This window comes from Bombina bombina, chromosome 2 (genome assembly GCF_027579735.1).
Source record: "Bombina bombina isolate aBomBom1 chromosome 2, aBomBom1.pri, whole genome shotgun sequence".
In the NCBI taxonomy this organism is placed as follows: domain Eukaryota; kingdom Metazoa; phylum Chordata; class Amphibia; order Anura; family Bombinatoridae; genus Bombina; species Bombina bombina.
In genome coordinates this window covers 373,124,309-373,149,307 of record NC_069500.1, presented here as the reverse complement: position 1 = coordinate 373,149,307, position 24,999 = coordinate 373,124,309, and the positions used below count along the sequence as shown (strand labels likewise).

Below are 24,999 nucleotides of genomic sequence, written 5' to 3'. Positions count from 1 at the left end.
AAATATTACAACAATTTTAAACTAATTACACCTACTTTAAGCCCCCTAATAAAACAACAAAGCCCCCCAAAATAAAAAATGCCCTACCCTATTCTAAATTAATAAAGTTAAAAGCTCTTTTACCTTACCAGCCCTGAACAGGGCCCTTTGCGGGGCATGCCCCAAGAAGTTCAGCTCTTTTGCCTGTAAAAAAAAAAAACATACAATAACCCCCCCCAACATTACAACCCACCACCCACATACCCCTAATCTAACCCAAACCCCCCTTAAATAAACCTAACACTAAGCCCCTGAAGATCATCCTACCTTGTCTTCACCTCACCAGGTATCACCGATCCGTCCTGGCTCCAAAATCTTCATCCAACCCAAGCGGGGGTTGGCGATCCATCATCCGGTGGCTGAAGAGGTCCAGAAGAGGCTCCAAAGTCTTCATCCTATCCGGGAAGAAGAGGAGATCCGGACCGGCAACCATCTTGATCCAAGCGGCATCTTCTATCTTCATCCGATGACGACCGGCTCCATCCTGAAGACCTCCACCGCGGACCCATCTTCTTCCGGCGACGTCCAACTGAAGAATGACGGTTCCTTTAAGGGACGTCATCCAAGATGGCGTCCCTCGAATTCCGATTGGCTGATAGGATTCTATCAGCCAATCGGAATTAAGGTAGGAATATTCTGATTGGCTGATGGAATCAGCCAATCAGAATCAAGTTCAATCCGATTGGCTGATCCAATCAGATTGAGCTCGCATTCTATTGGCTGTTCCGATCAGCCAATAGAATGCGAGCTCAATCTGATTGGCTGATTGGATCAGCCAATCGGATTGAACTTTATTCTGATTGGCTGATTCCATCAGCCAATCAGAATATTCCTACCTTAATTCCGATTGGCTGATAGAATCCTATCAGCCAATCGGAATTCGAGGGACGCCATCTTGGATGACGTCCCTTAAAGGAACCGTCATTCTTCAGTTGGACGTCGCCGGATGAAGATGGGTCCGCGGTGGAGGTCTTCAGGATGGAGCCGGTCGTCATCGGATGAAGATAGAAGATGCCGCTTGGATCAAGATGGTTGCCGGTCCGGATCGCCTCTTCTTCCCGGATAGGATGAAGACTTTGGAGCCTCTTCTGGACCTCTTCAGCCACCGGATGATGGATCGCCAACCCCCGCTTGGGTTGGATGAAGATTTTGAAGCCAGGACGGATCGGTGATACCTGGTGAGGTGAAGACAAGGTAGGATGATCTTCAGGGGCTTAGTGTTAGGTTTCTTTAAGGGGGGTTTGGGTTAGATTAGGGGTATGTGGGTGGTGGGTTGTAATGTTGGGGGGGGGGGGGGGGTATTGTATGTTTTTTTTTTACAGGCAAAAGAGCTGAACTTCTTGGGGCATGCCCCGCAAAGGGCCCTGTTCAGGGCTGGTAAGGTAAAAGAGCTTTTAACTTTATTAATTTAGAATAGGGTAGGGCATTTTTTATTTGGGGGGGCTTTGTTGTTTTATTAGGGGGCTTAGAGTAGGTGTAATTAGTTTAAAATTGTTGTAATATTTTTCTTATGTTTGTAAATATTTTTTTATTTTTTGTAACTTAGTTCTTTTTTATTTTTTGTACTTTAGCTAGTTTATTTAATTGTATTTATTTGTAGGAATTGTATTTAATTAATTTATTGATAGTGTAGTGTTAGGTTAATTGTAGGTAGTTTATTTAATTAATTTATTGATAGTGTAGTGTTAGGTTTAATTGTAACTTAGGTTAGTATTTATTTTACAGGTAATTTTGTAATTATTTTAACTATTTTAGCTATTAAATAGTTCTTAACTATTTAATAGCTATTGTACCTGGTTAAAATAAATACAAAGTTACCTGTAAAATAAATATAAATCCTAAAATAGCTATAATATAAATATAATTTATATTGTAGCTATATTAGGATTTATTTTACAGGTAAGTATTTATCTTTAAATAGGAATTATTTATTTAATAAGAGTTAATTAATTTCGTTAGATGTAAATTATATTTAATTTAGGGGGGTGTTAGTGTTAGGGTTAGACTTAGCTTTAGGGGTTAATCCATTTATTAGAATAGCGGTGAGCTCCGGTCGGCAGATTAGGGGTTAATAATTGAAGTTAGGTGTCGGCGATGTTAGGGAGGGCAGATTAGGGGTTAATACTATTTATTATAGGGTTAGTGAGGCGGATTAGGGGTTAATAACTTTATTATAGTAGCGGTGCGGTCCGCTCGGCAGATATGGGGTTAATAAGTGTAGGCAGGTGGAGGCGACGTTGAGGGGGGCAGATTAGGGGTTAATAAATATAATATAGGGGTCGGCGGTGTTAGGGGCAGCAGATTAGGGGTACATAAGGATAACGTAGGTGGCGGCGCTTTGCGGTCGGCAGATTAGGGGTTAATAAGTGTAGGCAGATGGAGGCGACGTTGAGGGGGGCAGATTAGGGGTTAATAAATATAATACAGGGGTCGGCGGTGTTAGGGGCAGCAGATTAGGGGTACATAAGGATAACGTAGGTGGCGGCGCTTTGCGGTCGGCAGATTAGGGGTTAATAAGTGTAGGCAGATGGAGGCGACGTTGAGGGGGGCAGATTAGGGGTTAATAAATATAATACAGGGGTCGGCGGTGTTAGGGGCAGCAGATTAGGGGTACATAGGGATAATGTAAGTAGCGGCAGTTTACGGAGTGGCAGATTAGGTGTTAAAAATAAAATGCAGGTGTCAGCGATAGCGGGGGCGGCAGATTAGGGGTTAATAAGTGTAAGGTTAGGGGTATTTAGACTCGGGGTACATGTTAGAGTGTTAGGTGCAGACGTAGGAAGTGTTTCCCCATAGCAAACAATGGGGCTGCGTTAAGAGCTGAACGCGGCTTTTTTGCAGGTGTTAGGTTTTTTTTCAGCTCAAACAGCCCCATTGTTTCCTATGGGAGAATCGTGCACGAGCACGTTTTTGAGGCTGGCCGCTTGCGTAAGCAACTCTGGTATTGAGAGTTGAAGCTGCGTTAAAAATGCTCTACGCTCCTTTTTTGGAGCCTAACGCAGCCTTTATGTGGACTCTCAATACCAGAGTTATTTTTATGGTGCGGCCAGAAAAAAGCAGGCGTTAGTTTTTCGGGTCGTTACCGACAAAACTCCAAATCTAGCCGTAATACTGATAACAGGATGTGTAAATGGAGAAAATGCCTTGGAATTGTTTTATCTTATAAAAGGTTGTGACATATTTTAGATACAGTGCATCCCTTGTTTCTAAACAATGCCTAATATGTATTATTGTGTGTCCTTTACATTCCTTTCCAAAATATTTAACATAATAACAAGCAGTAGGGTTATTTAATATGTTCTAAAGATCTATAAAAAAAAAGTCTGACTAGATTTGCAATTCTCACCCAAATAGGTTGTATTCTTCTGCTGTGTTCAGTGATTTTGAACAATTTTCTCTTCCTGAAATGACAAGACGACCTGTAGAAGATTTAGTTCTACAAATGAAAGATTTAAACATTGAGATGGTAAGTTTAGGTACCCTAAGGTTATGAAATGTAGTGGCAATCAAATAAAGATGTCCCTAAATAACATTACTTTACACTATAGTAATGTACCTTAATAGCATTACTTTACACTGTAGTAATGTTCCTAAATGGCAGTACTTTACACCATAGTATGGTACCTAAATAGCATTACTTTTCTTCATAAACGGAAAGAGTCCACAGCTGCATTCATTGCTTTTGGGAATTCAGAACCTGGCCACCAGGAAGAGGCAAAGATACCCCAGCCAAAGGCTTAAAGTGAAGGTAAACTTTGATGAATGAAAGCCTGTTTTTTAAAAATACTATTAAAAACAGGGGCACTTTCATTCATCAAAGTTTACAAAGCAGCCGTTTGATTAAAAACGTACCTTTTTGTTTTTTTTCACAGCCAGAGCAGCTTCCCCCACCCGGAGATCCTCTCTTCACACGTCATCAATGACTAATCCAGCTTCCTCCAATCATGGCTTTCCCCCCAGGGTAGTCGTTGCCTGAGGCCATGCCTTGATTGGAGGAAGCTGGATTAGTCATTGATGACGTGTGAAGAGAGGATCTACGGGTGGGGTAAGCTGCTCTGGCTGTGATAAAAACAAAGGTAAGTTTTTAATCAAAACTGTTGCTTTCTAAACTTTGATTAATGAAAGTGCCCCTGTTTTTAATAGTATTTAAAAAAAACAGGCTTTCATTCATCAAAGTTTACCTTCATTTTAAATACCTCTCCCTCTTCCCCCATCCCCCAGTTATTCTTTGCCTTTTGTCCCAGGAGGTTGGCAGAGAAGTGTCAGAAGTTTTCGATAGTCTCTCTTATGGAGGGTAGTACTCTTCGGTATGGAGTTTTAAGTAGTTCTGTCAGCCTCTCAGTGAGAGCATGGATGAATCGGTGCTAAAAATCTATTAAGATTGTATTTATATTAATTCATTGCTTGAGTTGTGCTCATTATTTCCAGTTAGTCGTGCCCTGGTTGCAGCCATCATGGACCAGATTTATGCAGGTCTAATCAAAATCAAACATAGAGGCCAAAAGTGGGAGAGAGAAAAAAATATAGTAACCCACTATTCAAAATCACAAGCAACAGCATAAATAGGACATATTTGATCAGCAATTGTAATTTTTAGGCAGCCTTACTTTCTGTAATTCCTATTCAAATTCCATGTATAATTGTCTCAGCCACACAAATCTTGTGCTTATTAACAATACAAAAGTTCTCCATCTTCTGACATGAGAACTCCATTGTAACTAATGCAGTAAATACAGCCAATGCTGGGGTGCATTATGGAATTAATCTAAATTCTAAATGACTCATGTTAAACATATCAATGTATTTACATGTCTGATTTGTGAGCAAAGCAAAGCTCACTTATCTGTATATGACAAACTTTTATAACTTATGTATTAAAATGATTGTCTTTTTTTATTGAAGTTTTCACCTACAATAATCTTTATTTTATTTCTTTAGGTTATAAACTTCCCCTTTCCCACACCGCCTTCCACAGATGCATTGGTTGCTGCTGAAGAATTATTAATATCTCTTGGTGCACTTCAAGAACCCTCAAAACTGGGCAGGTAATGCTGCTGTTACTCACCAGGCTACAGACAGATTAAAGGGACATAGAATATTAATAATACAATATATATAATATGTGCTAGCACATTTTATTATTACACTAAAAACTACACAAAAGGAGTTAGAAAATAAAGCCAGCTCCGGGATGTGCAATGCAGTACTGGCCAGGAGCTGAAAACAGCCACTGAGACAATTTGTATTCAGCACATATGTGCTGCTCCTAATTATGAGTGCTAGCAATAAGTAGGTGTCGACAGGTCACAAGGATTCTATAATACCAAAGTCTCATGATGCTTAAAGCATTCAGCAAGTGCCTAAGTTTGTTAGTAATTTAAGCGGCCTTTTAAAAATACAGTGGCTGCCCTGAATTCAAGTAGCATGTGCAGTTCTCCCTCCTTCAGTCTATTCAAGCATCAAAATAGTGACCTATAGAAGGTGGTAAGGTTTCCACCGGCAAGAGGAGGGTCCACACTCCAGTGCTCACTTCGTTTAAATAACTCTAGACTTGACTAACATTTACTTAATCTTCAAGATGTTCTCTGATTTCCGTTTGATACTTTAACTGAAGTTAGATAAAGTTACGGTTTTAATGAAGTGAGTGCTAAACTTTGGACACCAGCTGTGTTCAGCTCTGAGTCTGCAGTGCATTGCAAATTTAGAGCTGATGTTAAAGGGACATGAAACACAATAATGTTCTTACATTCTAATTATCAATTTTTATTTGTTCTCTTATCTTTTTTGTTGAAAAGCACGGACGTAAGCTCAGGAGCCATGCACATGTCCAGAGCACTATATGGCAGCAGTTTTGCAAGAATGTTATCCATTTGCAAGAGCAATAGATGGCTGCATTATTTCCTGCCATGTAGTGCTCCAGACGCCTACCTAGGTATTACTTCTTGGAAACAAAGCAAATTTGATAAAATAATTAAATCAAACTCTCAAATTTTTTTTGCTCTGTCTGAATCACAGAAATATATATATTTTTTTTGGTTTCATGTCTGATTTTATCCCGTTTGTGGGGTTAAAAAAATAGTTATGATCAAGCAAAAGTGCAATAATAAGTGACTAGCACATTTTGTGCATTTTGTTTTATTTTGCGTATTTTTTGCATCTTTTTATTTTCCTTCGTTCCTATGGAAAAATTGTGCACAAGCATGGATTTCCTATTAAAGTGATGGTCAATCCTAACATTTTTGAAACACTAGGACTTACTGGTGCTATATATAAAGGGGACTTTCAGTAATGAAGTAAAAAAAAAAAACTCATGCAGAAAGTACCTTTTATTTGCCAGCACGTTTATGCCAAGCTGAGTGCCTCCGGCCACCCATGGAAGCCGATCGGCATTATGCCGCATGGATAGCATGCTATTGGCTTAGAAGTGGAAAGGACACCTTATTGGGAAAATAGTGTTTTGCCGTGGATGGTCAGAGGTGCTCAGCTTTGTATAAATTTGCGGGCAAATAAAGGTACTTTCAGCATTAAGTTTTTATACTTCATGACTGAAAGTTCTCTTTATTTATAGCACTGGTAAATCCTAGCATTTCAAAAACGCTAGGATTTACCATCACTTTAATTTCAAAGTTATTTTACAGCTTTAATGAGACATTACACACTTCCTGCTGTCATGTAAAAATTGTGCTTTATCCCACGCTCCATTGAGAGGCCAAAAAGCAAAATCTGTAATCTAGGTTTTCAAAATGCTGCAAATTGCATAAACCAGCTTTCCATCTTAATGGGAGGAGAGTCCACAGCTTCATTCATTGCTTGTGGGAATTAAGAACCTGGCCATCAGGAGGAGGCAAAGACACCCCAGCCAAAAATCTTAAATACCTACCCCACTCCCCTCATCCCCCAGTCATTCTTTGCTTTCGTCACAGGAGGTTGGCAGAGAAGTGCCAGAAGATTCGGAGTAAGCCCTTATGGAGGGTAGTACTCTTCGGAATGGGACTGGAGTTTTAAGTAGTCCTGTGAGCCTCTCAGTGAGAGCATGGATGAGAGTCCGGAGATGCAGGGAGGGTCTGTTGCGAAATCATTCCGACTCAGATTAACAGCTCCATAAGCAATCAGCGTTGACGAGTTTTGGTGCCTCAGACCTTCCCGGTCCCCATTAAGATGGCTAATATTATTAAGAACGAATGGGAGAAACTTGACTCATCCTTTTCTCCCTCTACTTCTTTTAAAAAATTGTTCCCCATTCCGGACTCTTAACTTGAGCTGTGGGGGGCCATCCCTAAGGTGGATGGAGCTATTTCCACACTCGCTAAGCGCACAACTATCCCACTCGAAGATAGCTCTTCGTTCAAGGAGCCCATGGATAAAAAGTTGAAATCCATGTTCAAAAAGATGTTTCAGCTCACGGGGTTCGTTTTTCAACTGGCAGCGGCGGTCGCTGCGGTGGCTGGAGCTGCTACCTACTGGTGTGACGCTCTGTCATTTATGGTCGAGGTAGAGATTCCCCTCGAGGAGATACAGGAACGAAATAAGGCCTTAAGGGTAGCTAATTCATCTGTGATGCAGATTTCAGGGTAAAGTTCTTTTTGGTCCAGACCTGGACTCTATTATATCCACGGTCACAGGAGGCAAGGGTGCTTTCCTATCGCAGGATAAGAAGAATAAGCCTAAGGGGTCTACTTTTTGTCCCTTTCGTTCGGGCAAGTCCCAATGCCAGCAGCCTGCCATGAAAACCGAGCAGTCTAAGGGATCTTGGAAACCAGCTCAATCTTGGAACAAAGCCAAGCAGAGCAAGAAGCCAGCAGAGTCAAAATAGGCATAAAGGGGTGGCCCCCGATCCGTCACTGGATCGCGTAGGGGGCAAACTATTTCTTTTCACGGAGGCTTGGATCAGAGACGTTCAGGACCCTTGGGTTTTGGAGGTCATCGCCCAGGGTTACAGGATAGGGCTCAAGACTCATCCGTCGAGGGGGGCAGATTCCTCCTGTCAAATCTATCATCAAGACCAGAGAAGTTAGATGCCTTTCTAGAGTGCGTGAGGGATCTCTCCTTTCTCTGAGTAATCGTACCAGTAACTTTGGCAGAAAGAGGTCTGGGGTATTATTAAAACCTTTTCTTGGCTCCAAAGAAGGAGGGCACGTTTCGCCCGATTCTAGACCTAAAGGGCCTAAACAAGTTTCTGTCAGTCCCATTGTTCAAGATGGAGATGATCAGGTCTATTCTGCCCCTTGTTCAAGAGGGACAGTTTATGACTACAATAGATTTAAAGGATGTTTACCTTCACGTGCCGATCCACAGGGATCACTTCAGGTTCCTAAGATTTGCATTTCTGGACCAACACTTCCAGTTTGTGGCCCTACCGTTCGGCCTGGCAACTGCCCCAAGAGTCTTTACGAAGGTTCTGGGAGCGCTGCTCGCGGTGGCGAGAGCCAGAGGTATTGCAGTGGCACCTTATCTGGACGACATTCTGGTCCAGGCTCCGTCCTGCAGTCTCGCAGAGGGTCATTCGAGAGCGCTTCTTCCTCCTCTTTTCCTCGATCTCATGGATGGAAGATAAACGTAGGAAAGAGTTCCCTGGTTCCCAGCAACAGAGTGCAATTCTTGGGCACGATAATAGATTCCATATCCATGAAGATATTCCTGACAGATCAGAGATGTTGCAAGATTGCATCCAGCTGTCTTGCCCTTCAGACCTCCTCAAGGCCATCTGTGGCCCGGTGTATGGAGGTGATTGGGCTCATGGTATCCAGCATATATGTTATTCCATACTCCAGGTTCCATCTCAGACCTCTTAAGTTGTGCATGTTGAGACATTGGAACGGCGATCACTCTGATCTGTCCAACCGAATGAGGGAATCCCTCTCTTGATGTATCTGTCCGGGCCAACTGCCCTGGGGACATCCTTCTTGAGACCATCCTGGGAGATTGTGACCACGGACGCAAGTCAGATGGGGAGCTGTTTGAGGTGCCAGGAAGGCACAGGGCAGGTGGACTCGAGAGGAGTCGCTTCTCCCGATCAATATTCTGGAACTTCGAGCGATCTTTAATGCTCTGAGGGTTTGGCCCCTCCTGGGGTCGTCCCAATTCATCAGATTCCAATCGGACAACATTACCTTGGTAGCTTACATCAACCATTAGGGGGAACGAGAAGCTCCCTAGCTATGAGGGAAGTATCTCGGATTCTGGAATGGGCGGAGACCCACAACTGTTCGCTATCAGCGATCCACATTCCAGGTGTGGACAACTGGGAAGCAGACGGTCGTTTCATCCGGGGGAATGGTCTCTCCATCCCGAGGTGTTTGCGGAGATCTGTAACAGATGGGGACGCTGGAGATAGATCTCATGGTGTCCAGACTCAACTTCAAGCTACCCAGATACGGGTCGCGGTCCAGGGATCCCCAGGCAGAGCTGATAGATGCCTTAGCGGTGCCTTGGGTGTTCAACGTAGTCTACATATTTCCACTGTTGCCACTTCTACCTCGAGTAGTGGCCCGCATGAAGCAGGAGTTAGCTTTGGCTATTCTGATTGCTCAGTCGTGCCCGCGGAGTATGTGGTTTGCGGATCTGGTGGGGATGTCATGGTCTCCTCCATGGAGATTACCTTGTCGCAGAGATCTGCTGGTTCAGGGTCCCTTTCAACATCAAAATCTCGATTCTCTGAGGCTGACTGCGTGGAGATTGAACGCTTAGTCCTAGCCAAGAGAGATTTTTCTGAAAGAGTGATTGATACTCCTCTTCAAGCCAGGAAGCCGGTCACTCATCGCATCTATCATAAGATGTGGAGGACCTACTTGTCCTGGTGTGAGGAACGTGGATATCCCTAGCATAAGGTTAGGGTATCCAGGATCCTGTCCTTCCTCCAAGGTGGGTTGGAGAAAGGACATGCCACCAGTTCCTTAAAAGGACAGATTTCGGCTTTATCTGTACTGTTACACAAGAAGCATGCAGAGCTTCCTGATATTCAGTCCTTTGTTCAGGCTCTGTCTAGGATCAGGCATGTCTTTAGAAACTTTGCTCCCCTTTGCAATATCTTAAGTACCAAGTTTAAGCTCCAGAGGACTCAGTTTGAGCTTATGCATTCGCTTGACATTAAAATTCTTTTCTGGAAGGTTCTATTCCTACTGGCTATTGCATCGGCACGCAGAGTCTGAGTTTGTGGCCTTGCAATGTGAGCCTCCTTACCTGTTTTTTCACGCCGATAAGGCTGTTCTTTGCGCTGGGTTGGGATTTCTTCTCAAGGTTGTGTTGAATCGTAACATCAATCAGGAGATAGTAGTTCCTTCCTTGTGTCCTAACCCTTCTTCTTCAAAGGAAAGGTTGCTTCATAATTTGGATGTGGTTCGAGCCTTGAAGTTCTATCTTCAGGCATTCGAAAGAATTCAAACAGACTTTGTCTTTATTTGTGGTGTATTTGGGGAAGCGCAAGGGGCAGAGGGCCTCTTCCTCTTCCCTATCTTTTTGGTTGAGCATTATTCGCTTGGCCTATGAGACAGCGGGATATAAACCTCCCCAGAGGATTACGGCTCACTTAAATAGGGCTATGGCCTCTTCATGGGCCTTTAAGAATGAGGCCTCTATGGAGCAGATTTGTAAGGCGGCTACTTGGTCCTCCTTACATACCTTTGCTAAATTTTACAAATTTGATGCGTTTTCTTTGGCGGAAGCAGCTTTTGGGAGAAAGGGTTTTGCAGGCTATGGTGCCCTCAGATTAGAGTCCGCCTCCTTTTGCCCTCCCGTTTTTTTATTCAGTGTCCTCTAGAGCTTGGGTATTTGTTTCCCACAAGTAATGAATGAAGACGTGGACTCTCCTCCCATTACGGTGGAAAACATAAATTATGCTTACCTGATAATTTCATTTCCATCTGTGGGAGAGTCCACGGCTCCCGCCCCGGTGGGCGGACCTAAATTTATTTTTGTTCTTCTGGCACCATTTATACCCTGATATTTTTCCTACTGTTCCTTGTTCCCTTGGCAGAATGACTGGGGGATGAGGGGAGTGGGGGGGGGGGGTTATTTAAGCCTTTGGCTGGGGTGTCTTTGCCTCCTCCTGGTGGCCAGGTTCTTAATTCCCACAAGTAATGAATGAAGCCTCTTCTCCCACAGATGGAAATAAAATTATCAGGTAAGCATAATTTGTTATTTGATTGGCAGCATTTACAGGTTGCAAAATTTTCTTTTTGGCCTCCAAGGGCGCTTTAGAATAGCACAACTTTTACACAAAAGCAATAGGTGTTTTAAATATTATTTTGCAAAAAAAAAAGTAGGTTAATAGGATGTTAAATAGTGCTTGGTATTTTGATTTGATAATGTGTTTTGTTTTTTTAATTAAAAAAAAAAAAAGTGAATTTAATGTCCATTTTAAAGGGACCAAGTCAAAATTAAACTTTCATCATTCAGATAGAGCAATTTACTTCTGTTTTCAAATTTGCTATGTTCTCTTCAATAAAAGATACCAAGCAAACAAAGCAAATTTCAAAACAGAGCATGCAATTTTAAACCACTTTCCAATTTACTTCTATCTGAGTCATGAAAGTTTAATTTTGACTTTACTGTCCCTTTAAGGTCAATTATAGGGTTTAAGTAACAACTTCTTAAATGTTACTTTCTGTATTTGTAAGCACTGGTAACCCATGTAGTGTGCTACCTCACTAGTTGGTAATGTGACAATAGATCTTTTTCTGAGTGTCTTTGTTGGTTAGTGTTTGTAGTTAATTAAAACTGCAAATAAACTGTGTATTAATATTACATTAAAAAAAGAACTGCACTAATGCTGCTTCCAAACTTATTTCCCAAAATTGGCGTGCAAGATTGTCATGTCTTTCTAAACACCTTTCATATCTTTTACTAATCGGTTGTTGTTTTTTTATTTTTGTTAGTTTTTTTTTTTTTTTTTCCATCTTGTATCACTATCTATTTTATATTGATTGACTAATGAGAAAACATTATTTTTGGCTTAGATTAAAAGATCTTCAGAAGGCAAAGCTCAGCAGCCCGATCACACCGTTGGGCAAGACTATGGCTTCTTTTCCTGTTGCGCCAAGATATGGAAAAATGCTTGCCCTGGGCAAGCAGCACCAGTGCCTTCCGTATGTTATCACCATAGTCGCTGCAATGACTGTGAGAGAGCTGTTTGAGGAGGTAGACAGGTGAGACTATTTCCTTCATGTGTTGTTTAGATCATTAGGCCTCTCATGATTCATTTATATCTATAGGGCATTTCAGCCTCTCAGACAGCAAAATGATTGAATATTCTGGTCATACTATGCTATTGGTTTGAGTCTGCATTTCTTTGACTTGGGCTTTACATACCCTGGATGCCAGCATTTTTTAAGGTATATCTTTCTATAAGTACTGCTTCACTTGCTCCTATCTTCTATCTAGTTCATTTGTTTGAAGATTGGCTTTTAAAGAAACGTAATACCCATATGCTAAAAAACTTAAAAATGATGCAGCACAACTGTAACAAGCTGATTAGAAAATATCACCTGAAAATCTGTGTAAAAAAAAGATATATTTATTTCTAAAGGCAGGGAGAGTCCATGACTTCATTCATTACTGTTGGGAATATCAACACCTGGCCACCAGAAGGAGGCAAAAAAAAAAACAGCCAAAGGCTATAAATATCACTCCCACTTCCCCTATCCCTCTAGTCATTCTTTACCTTTTTTCACTATAGGAGGATTGCAGAGAAGTGTTAGCACAAGGTGAAGGTTACCCAAATTCTATCTTTTATCCAAGATGGTTAGGAAAAGGGTTTATCCGCCAGTTCTCTGAAGGGTCAGATCTCGGCTCTGTCGGTCTTACTGCACAATAGATTAGTGGATCGTGCGGACGTGCAGTACTTTGTTCAGGCTCTGGCTAGAATCAGGCTTGTGTTTAAACCTGTTGCTCCTCCTTGGAGTCTCAACCTTGTTCTTTGTGTTTTGCAGCAGGCTCCATTTGAGCCTATGCATTCTGTTGATCTTAAGCTTCTATCCTGAAAGGTTTTGTTTTTGTTGGCTATCGCCTCAGCTCGCAGAGTCTGAGATTTCTGCTTTACAGTGTGATCCTTCTTACCTTATTTTCCATGCTGATCGGGTGGTTTTACGTACTAAGTTAGGTTTCCTACCTAAGGTAGTCTCGAATCGTAACATCAATCAGGAAATTGTTGTTCTTTCCCTTTGTCCTAATCCTTCTTCCTCGAAGTAACGTTTGCTCCTCAATCTGGATGTTGTATGTGCCTTAAAATTCTATCTTCAGGCTACTAAGGATTTCAGGCAATCCTCTTCCTTGTTTGTGTTATACACTGCGACTTCATTATCTTTCTGGCTGAAAAGTATCATCCGTTTGTCTTATGAGACGGCTGGACATCAGCCTCCTGAGAGGATAACCGCTCATTCCACTAGAGCAGTTTCTTCTACCTGGGATTTCAAGAATGAAGCTTCCATGAATCAGATTTGTAGGGCGGCTACATGGTCCTCCTTACATACTTTTCTCCAACATTGGTGTGTCCGGTCCACGGCGTCATCCTTAATTGTGGGATATTCTCTTCCCCAACAGGAAATGGCAAAGAGTCCCAGCAAAGCTGGTCACATGATCCCTCCTAGGCTCCGCCCACCCCAGTCATTCTCTTTGCCGTTGTACAGGCAACATCTCCAAGGAGATGGTTAAGAGTTTTTTGGTGTTTAAATGTAGTTTTATTCTTCTATCAAGTGTTTGTTATTTTAAAATAGTGCTGGTATGTACTATTTACTCTGAAACAGAAAAGGATGAAGATTTCTGTTTGTAAGAGGAAGATGATTTTAGCCGACAGTAACTAAAATCGATTGCTGTTTCCACACAGGACTGTTGAGATGAAGTAACTTCAGTTGGGGGAAACAGTTAGCAGACTTTTCTGCTTAAGGTATGACTGGCCATATTTCTAACAAGACCATGTAATGCTGGAAGGCTGTCATTTCCCCTCATGGGGACCGGTAAGCCATTTTCTTAGTTTAACATAAAAGAATAAAGGGCTTCAAAAAGGGCTTAAAAACTGGTAGACATTTTTCTGGGCTAAAACGATTGCTTTACTAGGCATATTATACAGATTCTAACTAATTATTGGTGTTATAATCTTGGGGAAACGTTTAGGAAAACGGCAGGCACTGTGTTGGACACCTTTTTCAGATGGGGGCCTTTCTAGTTATAGACAGAGCCTCATTTTCGCGCCAATAATGCACAGTTGTTTTTGGAGAGCAAGGCATGCAGATGCATGTGTCAGGAGCTAAGAATCACTGAAAAAGCTTATAGAAGGCATCATTTGGTATCGTATTCCCCTCTGGGCTTGGTTGGGTCTCAGCAAAGCATATAGCTGGGACTGTATAGGGGTTAAATGTAAAAACGGCTCCGGTTCCGTTAATTTAAGGGTTAAAGCTCTGAAATTTGGTGTGCAATATTTTTAATGCTTTAAGACACTGTGGTGAAATTTTGGTGAATTTTGAACAATTCCTTCATACTTTTTCACATATTCAGTAATAAAGTGTTTTCAGTTTGAAATTTAAAGTGACAGTAACGGTTTTATTTTAAAACGTTTTTTGTGCTTTGTTGACAAGTTTAAGCCTGTTTAACATGTCTGTACCATCAGATAAGCTATGTTCTATATGTATGAAAGCCAATGTGTCTCCCCATTTAAATTTATGTGATAATTGTGCCATAGTGTCCAAACAAAGTAAGGACAGTAATGCCACAGATAATGATATTGCCCAAGATGATTCCTCAAGTGAAGGGAGTAAACATGATACTACATCCCCTACTGTGTCTACACCAGTTATGCCCACACAGGAGGCCCCTAGTACATCTAGTGCGCCAATACTTATTACCATGCAACAATTAACGGCTGTAATGGATAACTCCATAGCAAATCTTTTATCCAAAATGCCTACTTATCAGAGAAAGCGCGATTGCTCTGTTTTAAACACTGAAGAGCAAGAGGACGCTGATGATAACTGTTCTGATATACCCTCACACCAATCTCAAGGGGCCATGAGGGAGGTTTTGTCTGATGGAGAAATTTCAGATTCAGGAAAAATTTCTCATCAAGCTGAACCTGATGTTGTGACATTTAAATTTAAATTAGAACATCTCCGCGCACTGCTTAAGGAGGTGTTATCTACTCTGGATGATTGTGACAATTTGGTCATTCCAGAGAAATTATGTAAGATGGACAAGTTCCTAGAGGTTCCGGTGCCCCCCGACGCTTTTCCTATACCCAAGCGGGTGGCGGACATAGTAAATAAAGAGTGGGAAAGGCCTGGCATACCTTTTGTTCCCCCCCCTATATTTAAGAAATTATTTCCTATAGTCGACCCCAGAAAGGACTTATGGCAGACAGTCCCCAAGGTCGAGGGGGCGGTTTCTACTCTAAACAAACGCACTACTATTCCTATCGAAGATAGTTGTGCTTTCAAAGATCCTATGGATAAGAAATTAGAGGGTTTGCTTAAAAAGATTTTTGTACAGCAAGGTTACCTTCTACAACCAATTTCATGCATTGTTCCTGTCACTACGGCAGCGTGTTTCTGGTTCGAGGAATTAGAAAAATCGCTCAGTAAAGAATCTTCGTATGAGGAGGTTATGGACAGAGTTCAAGCACTTAAATTGGCTAACTCTTTTGTTTTAGATGCCGCTTTGCAATTAGCTAGATTAGCTAATGTGTCTTCCAAGACAAAATTGCTTAACATTCCTTTCAAAGGTAAAACATTATTTGGACCTGATTTGAAAGAGATTATTTCAGACATCACTGGGGGAAAGGGCCACGCCCTCCCACAGGATAGGTCTTTTAAGGCTAAAAATAAGCCTAATTTTCGTCCCTTTCGCAGAAACGGACCAGTCTCTAATTCTGTATCCTCTAAGCAAGAGGGTAATACTTCACAACCCAGACCAGCCTGGAAACCAATGCAAGGCTGGAGCAAGGGTAAGCAGGCCAAGAAGCCTATCACTGCTACCAAAACAGCATGAAGGGATAGCCCCCGATCCGGGACCGGATCTAGTGGGGGGCAGACTTTCTCTCTTTGCTCAGGCCTGGGCAAGAGATGTTCAGGATCCTTGGGCGCTAGAAATAGTTTCTCAAGATATCTCCTGGAATTCAAGGAACTACCCCCAAGGGGAAGGTTCCACAGGTCTCAATTATCTTCAAACCAAATAAAGAGACAGGCATTCTTACATTGTGTAGAAGACCTGTTAAAGATGGGAGTGATACATCCAGTTCCAATAAGAGAACAAGGAATGGGTTTTTATTCCAATCTGTTCATAGTTCCCAAAAAAGAGGGAACATTCAGACCAATTTTGGATCTAAAGATCCTAAACAAATTTCTCAGGGTACCATCGTTCAAAATGGAAACTATTCGAACGATCCTACCTACTATCCAGGAAAATCAATTTATGACTACCGTGGATTTAAAGGATGCGTACCTACATATTCCTATCCACAAGGAACATCATCAGTTCCTAAGGTTCGCTTTTCTGGACAAGCATTACCAGTTTGTGGCACTTCCATTCGGATTAGCCACTGCTCCAAGGATTTTCACAAAGGTACTAGGGTCTCTTCTAGCGGTTCTAAGACCAAGGGGCATTGCAGTAGTACCTTACTTGGACGACATCCTGATTCAAGCGTCGTCCCTGTCAAAAGCAAAGGCTCATACGAACATCGTCCTAGCCTTTCTCAGATCTCACGGATGGAAGGTGAACAAAGAAAAAAGTTCTCTGTCCCCGTCAACAAGAGTTCCCTTCTTGGGAACGATATTAGATTCCTTAGAAATGAGGATTTTTCTGACAGAGGTCAGAAAATCAAAACTTCTAAGCTCTTGTCAAGAACTTCATTCTGTTCCTCGTCCTTCCATAGCGCAGTGCATGGAAGTAATAGGATTGATGGTTGCAACAATGGACATAGTTCCTTTTGCACAAATTCATCTAAGACCATTACAACTGTGCGTGTTCAGACAGTGGAATGGGGATTATACAGACTTGTCTCCGATGATTCAAGTAGATCAAAAGACCAGAGATTCACTCCGTTGGTGGCTGACCCTGGACAATCTGTCACAGGGAATGAGCTTCCGCAGACCAGAGTGGGTCATTGTCACGGCCGACGCCAGCCTAGTGGGCTGGGGCGCGGTCTGGGAATCCCTGAAAGCTCAGGGTCTATGGTCTCGGGAAGAGCCTCTTCTCCCGATAAACATTCTGGAACTGAGAGCGATATTCAATGCTCTCAGAGCTTGGCCTCAATTAGCAAAGGCCAAATTCATAAGGTTTCAGCCAGACAACATGACGACCGTTGCATATATCAATCATCAGGGGGGAACAAGGAGTTCCCTGGCGATGAAAGAAGTGACCAAGATAATTCAATGGGCGGAGGATCACTCCTGCCACTTGTCTGCGATCCACATCCCAGGAGTGGAAAATTGGGAAGCGGATTTTCTGAGTCGTCAGACATTCCATCCGGGGGAGTGGGAACTCTATCCGGAAATCTTTGCCCAAATAACTCAATTATGGGGCATTCCAGACATGGATCTGATGGCGTCTCGTCAGAACTTCAAGGTTCCTTGCTACGGGTCCAGATCCAGGGATCCCAAGGCGACCCTAGTAGATGCACTAGTAGCACCTTGGACCTTCAACCTAGCTTATGTATTCCCACCGTTTCCTCTCATCCCCAGGCTGGTAGCCAGGATCAATCAGGAGAGGGCATCGGTGATCTTGATAGCTCCTGCATGGCCACGCAGGACTTGGTATGCAGACCTGGTGAATATGTCATCGGCTCCACCATGGAAGCTACCTTTGAGACAGGACCTTCTTGTTCAGGGTCCATTCGAACATCCGAATCTGGTTTCCCTCCAACTGACGGCTTGGAGATTGAACGCTTGATTTTATCAAAGCGTGGGTTTTCAGATTCTGTAATAGATACTCTGATTCAGGCTAGAAAGCCTGTAACTAGAAAAAATTACCATAAAATATGGAAAAAATATATCTGTTGGTGTGAATCTAAAGGATTCCCATGGAACAAGATAAAAATTCCTAAGATTCTATCCTTTCTACAAGAAGGTTTGGAGAAAGGATTATCTACTAGTTCTCTGAAGGGACAGATCTCTGCTTTATCTGTTTTACTTCACAAAAGACTGGCAGCTGTGCCAGATGTTCAAGCATTTGTTCAGGCTCTGGTTAGGATCAAGCCTGTTTACAGGCCTTTGACTCCTCCCTGGAGTCTAAATCTAGTTCTTTCAGTTCTTCAAGGAGTTCCGTTTGAACCCTTACATTCCGTAGATATTAAGTTATTATCTTGGAAAGTTTTGTTTTTGGTTGCAATTTCTTCTGCTAGAAGAGTTTCAGAGTTATCTGCTCTGCAGTGTTCTCCGCCCTATCTGGTGTTCCATGCAGATAAGGTGGTTTTGCGTACTAAGCCTGGTTTTCTTCCGAAAGTTGTTTCCAACAAAAATATTAACCAGGAGATAGTTGTACCTTCTTTGTGTCCGAATCCAGTTTCAAAGAAGGAACGTTTGTTACACAATTTGGATGTAGTCCGTGCTCTAAAATTCTATTTAGAGGCTACTAAAGATTTCAGACAAACATCTTCCTTGTTTGTTGTTTATTCTGGTAAAAGGAGAGGTCAAAAAGCGACTTCTACCTCTCTTTCCTTTTGGCTTAAAAGCATTATCCGATTGGCTTATGAGACTGCTGGACGGCAGCCTCCTGAAAGAATCACAGCTCACTCCACTAGGGCTGTGGCTTCCACATGGGCATTCAAGAACGAGGCTTCTGTTAACCAGATATGTAAGGCAGCGACTTGGTCTTCACTGCACACTTTTGCCAAATTTTACAAATTTGATACTTTTGCTTCTTCGGAGGCTATTTTTGGGAGAAAGGTTTTGCAAGCCGTGGTGCCTTCCATTTAGGTGACCTGATTTGCTCCCTCCCTTCATCCGTGTCCTAAAGCTTTGGTATTGGTTCCCACAATTAAGGATGACGCCGTGGACCGGACACACCAATGTTGGAGAAAACAGAATTTATGCTTACCTGATAAATTACTTTCTCCAACGGTGTGTCCGGTCCACGGCCCGCCCTGGTTCTTTAATCAGGTCTGATATATTATTTTCTCTAACTACAGTCACCACGGTATCATATGGTTTCTCCTATATATATTTCCTCCTGTCCGTCGGTCGAATGACTGGGGTGGGCGGAGCCTAGGAGGGATCATGTGACCAGCTTTGCTGGGACTCTTTGCCATTTCCTGTTGGGGAAGAGAATATCCCACAATTAAGGATGACGCCGTGGACCGGACACACCGTTGGAGAAAGTAATTTATCAGGTAAGCATAAATTCTGTTTTTCAAAGTTCTATAAATTTGATGTTTTTGCTTCTGCAGAGGCAGCTATTGGGAGAAAAGTGTTACAGGCTGTGGTGTCCTCAGGTTAGGGTCCGCCTTCCCTTTTTGCCCTCCCGTTTTATTCATTCAGTGTCCTCTAAAGCTTGGGTATTGGTTCCCAACAGTAATGAATGAAGTCGTGGACTCTCCCTGCCTTTGGAAAGTAAACATTTATGCTTACCAGATAAATTCCTTTTTTTCCTGGCAGGGAGAGTTCATAACCCTGCCCGTATTTTTTTAGGCAGCTAACCTGTTATTTTTCTTCTAGCACCTCAATACCCTAATGTTTCTCTTGCTTTTCCTTGTTCCCTCGGCTGAATGACTGTGGGGATAGGGTAAGTGGGAGGGATAATTATAGCCTTCGGCTGGGTGTCTTTGCCTCCTCTTGGTGGCCAGTTGTTGATATTTCCAACAGTAATGAATGAAGTAGTGGACTCTCCCTGCCAGGAAAGAAAGGAATTTATCTAATAAGCATAAATTTAGTTTTTACCTCAATTTCTCACAATAGCAAGTGTTTTGTTTAGTTATTCTTCAGCCAATCAGCTTTATCAGTGCTATAGTCTCACTTTAAGTAATTGTCCCTTTAAGTAATTGCCCTTTCTCCAACATAGGTGTGTCCGGTCCACGGCGTCATCCTTACTTGTGGGATATTCTCTTCCCCAACAGGAAATGGCAAAGAGCCCAGCAAAGCTGGTCACATGATCCCTCCTAGGCTCCGCCTACCCCAGTCATTCTCTTTGCCGTTGTACAGGCAACATCTCCACGGAGATGGCTTAGAGTTTTTTAGTGTTTAACTGTAGTTTTTATTATTCAATCAAGAGTTTGTTATTTTGAAATAGTGCTGGTATGTACTATTTACTCAGAAACAGAAAAGAGATGAAGATTTCTGTTTGTATGAGGAAAATGATTTTAGCAACCGTCACTAAAATCCATGGCTGTTCCACACAGGACTGTTGAGAGCAATTAACTTCAGTTGGGGGAACAGTGAGCAGTCTCTTGCTGCTTGAGGTATGACACATTCTAACAAGACGATGTAATGCTGGAAGCTGTCATTTTCCCTATGGGATCCGGTAAGCCATGTTTATTACGATCGTAAATAAGGGCTTCAAAAAGGGCTTATTAAGACTGTAGACTTTTTCTGGGCTAAATCGATTGATTATTAACACATATTTAGCCTTGAGGAATCATTTTATCTGGGTATTTTGATATAATATTATCGGCAGGCACTGTTTTAGACACCTTATTCTTTAGGGGCTTTCCCAAAGCATAGGCAGAGCCTCATTTTCGCGCCGGTGTTGCGCACTTGTTTTTGAGAGGCATGGCATGCAGTCGCATGTGAGAGGAGCTCTGATACTTAGAAAAGACTTTCTGAAGGCGTCATTTGGTATCGTATTCCCCTTGGGGCTTGGTTGGGTCTCAGCAAAGCAGATACCAGGGACTGTAAAGGGGTTAAAGTTCAAAACGGCTCCGGTTCCGTTATTTTAAGGGTTAAAGCTTCCAAATTTGGTGTGCAATACTTTTAAGGCTTTAAGACACTGTGGTGAAAATTTGGTGAATTTTGAACAATTCCTTCATGTTTTTTCGCAATTGCAGTAATAAAGTGTGTTCTGTTTAAAATTTAAAGTGACAGTAACGGTTTTATTTTAAAACGTTTTTTGTACTTTGTTATCAAGTTTATGCCTGTTTAACATGTCTGAACTACCAGATAGACTGTGTTCTGAATGTGGGGAAGCCAGAATTCCTATTCATTTAAATAAATGTGATTTATGTGACAATGACAATGATGCCCAAGATGATTCCTCAAGTGAGGGGAGTAAGCATGGTACTGCATCATTCCCTCCTTCGTCTACACGAGTCTTGCCCACTCAGGAGGCCCCTAGTACATCTAGCGCGCCAATACTCCTTACTATGCAACAATTAACGGCTGTAATGGATAATTCTGTCAAAAACATTTTAGCCAAAATGAACACTTATCAGCGTAAGCGCGACTGCTCTGTTTTAGATACTGAAGAGCATGACGACGCTGATAATAATATTTCTGAAGGGCCCCTAACCCAGTCTGATGGGGCCAGGGAGGTTTTGTCTGAGGGAGAAATTACTGATTCAGGGAACATTTCTCAACAAGCTGAACCTGATGTGATTGTATTTAAATTTAAGTTGGAACATCTCCGCATTCTGCTTAAGGAGGTATTATCCACTCTGGATGATTGTGACAAGTTGGTCATCCCAGAGAAACTATGTAAAATGGACAAGTTCCTAGAGGTGCCGGGGCTCCCAGAAGTTTTTCCTATACCCAACGGGTGGCGGACATTGTTAATAAAGAATGGGAAAGGCCCGGTATTCCTTTCGTCCCTCCCCCCATATTTAAAAAATTGTTTCCTATGGTCGACCCCAGAAAGGACTTATGGCAGACAGTCCCCAAGGTCGAGGGAGCGGTTTCCACTTTAAACAAACGCACCACTATACCCATAGAGGATAGTTGTGCTTTCAAAGATCCTATGGATAAAAAATTAGAAGGTTTGCTTAAAAAGATGTTTGTTCAGCAGGGTTACCTTCTACAACCAATTTCATGCATTGTCCCTGTCGCTACAGCCGCATGTTTCTGGTTCGATGAGCTGATAAAGGCGGTCGATAGTGATTCTCCTCCTTTTGAGGAGATTATGGACAGAATCAATGCTCTCAAATTGGCTAATTCTTTCACCCTAGACGCCACTTTGCAATTGGCTAGGTTAGCGGCTAAGAATTCTGGGTTTGCTATTGTGGCGCGCAGAGCGCTTTGGTTGAAATCTTGGTCGGCTGATGCGTCTTCCAAGAACAAGCTACTTAACATTCCTTTCAAGGGGAAAACGCTGTTTGGCCCTGACTTGAAAGAGATTATCTCTGATATCACTGGGGGTAAGGGCCACGCCCTTCCTCAGGATCGGCCTTTCAAGGCAAAAAATAAACCTAATTTTCGTCCCTTTCGTAGAAACGGACCAGCCCAAGGTGCTACGTCCTCTAAGCAAGAGGGTAATTCTTCTCAAGCCAAGCCAGCTTGGAGACCAATGCAAGGCTGGAACAAGGGAAAGCAGGCCAAGAAACCTGCCACTGCTACCAAGACAGCATGAAATGTTGGCCCCCGATCCGGGACCGGATCTGGTGGGGGGCAGACTCTCTCTCTTCGCTCAGGCTTGGGCAAGAGATGTTCTGGATCCTTGGGCGCTAGAAATAGTCTCCCAAGGTTATCTTCTGGAATTCAAGGGACTTCCCCCAAGGGGGAGGTTCCACAGGTCTCAGTTGTCTTCAGACCACATAAAAAGACAGGCATTCTTACATTGTGTAGAAGACCTGTTAAAAATGGGAGTGATTCATCCTGTTCCATTAAGAGAACAAGGGATGGGGTTCTACTCCAATCTGTTTATAGTTCCCAAGAAAGAGGGAACGTTCAGACCAATCTTAGATCTCAAGATCTTAAACAAGTTTCTCAAGGTTCCATCGTTCAAGATGGAAACCATTCGAACAATTCTTCCTTCCATCCAGGAAGGTCAATTCATGACCACGGTGGATTTAAAGGATGCGTATCTACATATTCCTATCCACAAGGAACATCATCGGTTCCTGAGGTTCGCATTCCTGGACAAACATTACCAGTTCGTGGCGCTTCCTTTCGGATTAGCCACTGCTCCAAGGATTTTCACAAAGGTACTAGGGTCCCTTCTAGCTGTGCTAAGACCAAGGGGCATTGCTGTAGTACCTTACTTGGACGACATTCTGATTCAAGCGTCGTCCCTTCCTCAAGCAAAGGCTCACACGGACATTGTCCTGGCCTTTCTCAGATCTCACGGATGGAAAGTGAACGTGGAAAAGAGTTCTCTATCTCCGTCAACAAGGGTTCCCTTTTTGGGAACCATAATAGACTCCTTAGAAATGAGGATTTTTCTGACAGAGGCCAGAAAAACAAAACTTCTAGACTCTTGTCGGATACTTCATTCCGTTCCTCTTCCTTCCATAGCTCAGTGCATGGAAGTGATCGGGTTGATGGTAGCGGCAATGGACATAGTTCCTTTTGCACGCATTCATCTAAGACCATTACAACTGTGCATGCTCAGTCAGTGGAATGGGGACTATACAGACTTGTCTCCGAAGATACAAGTAAATCAGAGGACCAGAGACTCACTCCGTTGGTGGCTGTCCCTGGACAACCTGTCACGAGGGATGACATTCCGCAGACCAGAGTGGGTCATTGTCACGACCGACGCCAGTCTGATGGGCTGGGGCGCGGTCTGGGGATCCCTGAAAGCTCAGGGTCTTTGGTCTCGGGAAGAATCTCTTCTACCGATAAATATTCTGGAACTGAGAGCGATATTCAATGCTCTCAAGGCTTGGCCTCAGCTAGCGAGGGCCAAGTTCATACGGTTTCAATCAGACAACATGACAACTGTTGCGTACATCAACCATCAGGGGGGAACAAGGAGTTCCCTGGCGATGGAAGAAGTGACCAAAATCATTCTATGGGCGGAGTTTCACTCCTGCCACCTTTCTGCTATCCACATCCCAGGAGTGGAAAATTGGGAAGCGGATTTTCTGAGTCGTCAGACATTGCATCCGGGGGAGTGGGAACTCCATCCGGAAATCTTTGCCCAAGTCACTCAGCTGTGGGGCATTCCAGACATGGATCTGATGGCCTCTCGTCAGAACTTCAAAGTTCCTTGCTACGGGTCCAGATCCAGGGATCCCAAGGCGGCTCTAGTGGATGCACTAGTAGCACCTTGGACCTTCAAACTAGCTTATGTGTTCCCGCCGTTTCCTCTCATCCCCAGGCTGGTAGCCAGGATCAATCAGGAGAGGGCGTCGGTGATCTTGATAGCTCCTGCGTGGCCACGCAGGACTTGGTATGCAGATCTGGTGAATATGTCATCGGCTCCACCTTGGAAGCTACCTTTGAGACGAGACCTTCTTGTTCAGGGTCCGTTCGAACATCCGAATCTGGTTTCACTCCAGCTGACTGCTTGGAGATTGAACGCTTGATCTTATCGAAGCGAGGATTCTCAGATCCTGTTATCGATACTCTTGTTCAGGCCAGAAAGCCTGTAACTAGAAAGATTTACCACAAAATTTGGAAAAAATATATCTGTTGGTGTGAATCTAAAGGATTCCCTTGGGACAAGGTTAAGATTCCTAGGATTCTATCCTTCCTTCAAGAAGGATTGGAAAAAGGTTTATCTGCAAGTTCCCTGAAGGGACAGATTTCTGCCTTGTCTGTGTTACTTCACAAAAAGCTGGCCGCTGTGCCAGATGTTCAAGCTTTTGTTCAGGCTCTGGTTAGAATTAAGCCTGTTTACAAACCTTTGACTTCTCCTTGGAGTCTCAATTTAGTTCTTTCAGTTCTTCAGGGGGTTCCGTTTGAACCCTTGCATTCCGTTGATATTAAGTTATTATCTTGGAAAGTTTTGTTTTTAGTTGCAATTTCTTCTGCTAGAAGAGTTTCGGAATTATCTGCTCTGCAGTGTTCTCCTCCTTATCTGGTGTTCCATGCAGATAAGGTGGTTTTACGTACTAAACCTGGTTTTCTTCCAAAAGTTGTTTCTAACAAAAACATTAACCAGGAGATTATC

General features: G+C 42.8%; 1 protein-coding gene across 1 annotated transcript in view; it reads left to right on the top strand.

Annotated features, from left to right (window-relative positions):
- Window positions 1-24,999, top strand: part of DHX37 (DEAH-box helicase 37) — a 324,396-nt gene that overhangs the window by 140,229 nt on the left and 159,168 nt on the right. The window contains exons 17-19 of the mRNA XM_053701847.1: window positions 3,394-3,505; window positions 4,978-5,084; window positions 11,994-12,182. Of these exons, the coding sequence (XP_053557822.1) occupies window positions 3,394-3,505; window positions 4,978-5,084; window positions 11,994-12,182 (408 nt within the window). The remainder of the gene's footprint in view (window positions 1-3,393; window positions 3,506-4,977; window positions 5,085-11,993; window positions 12,183-24,999) is intronic.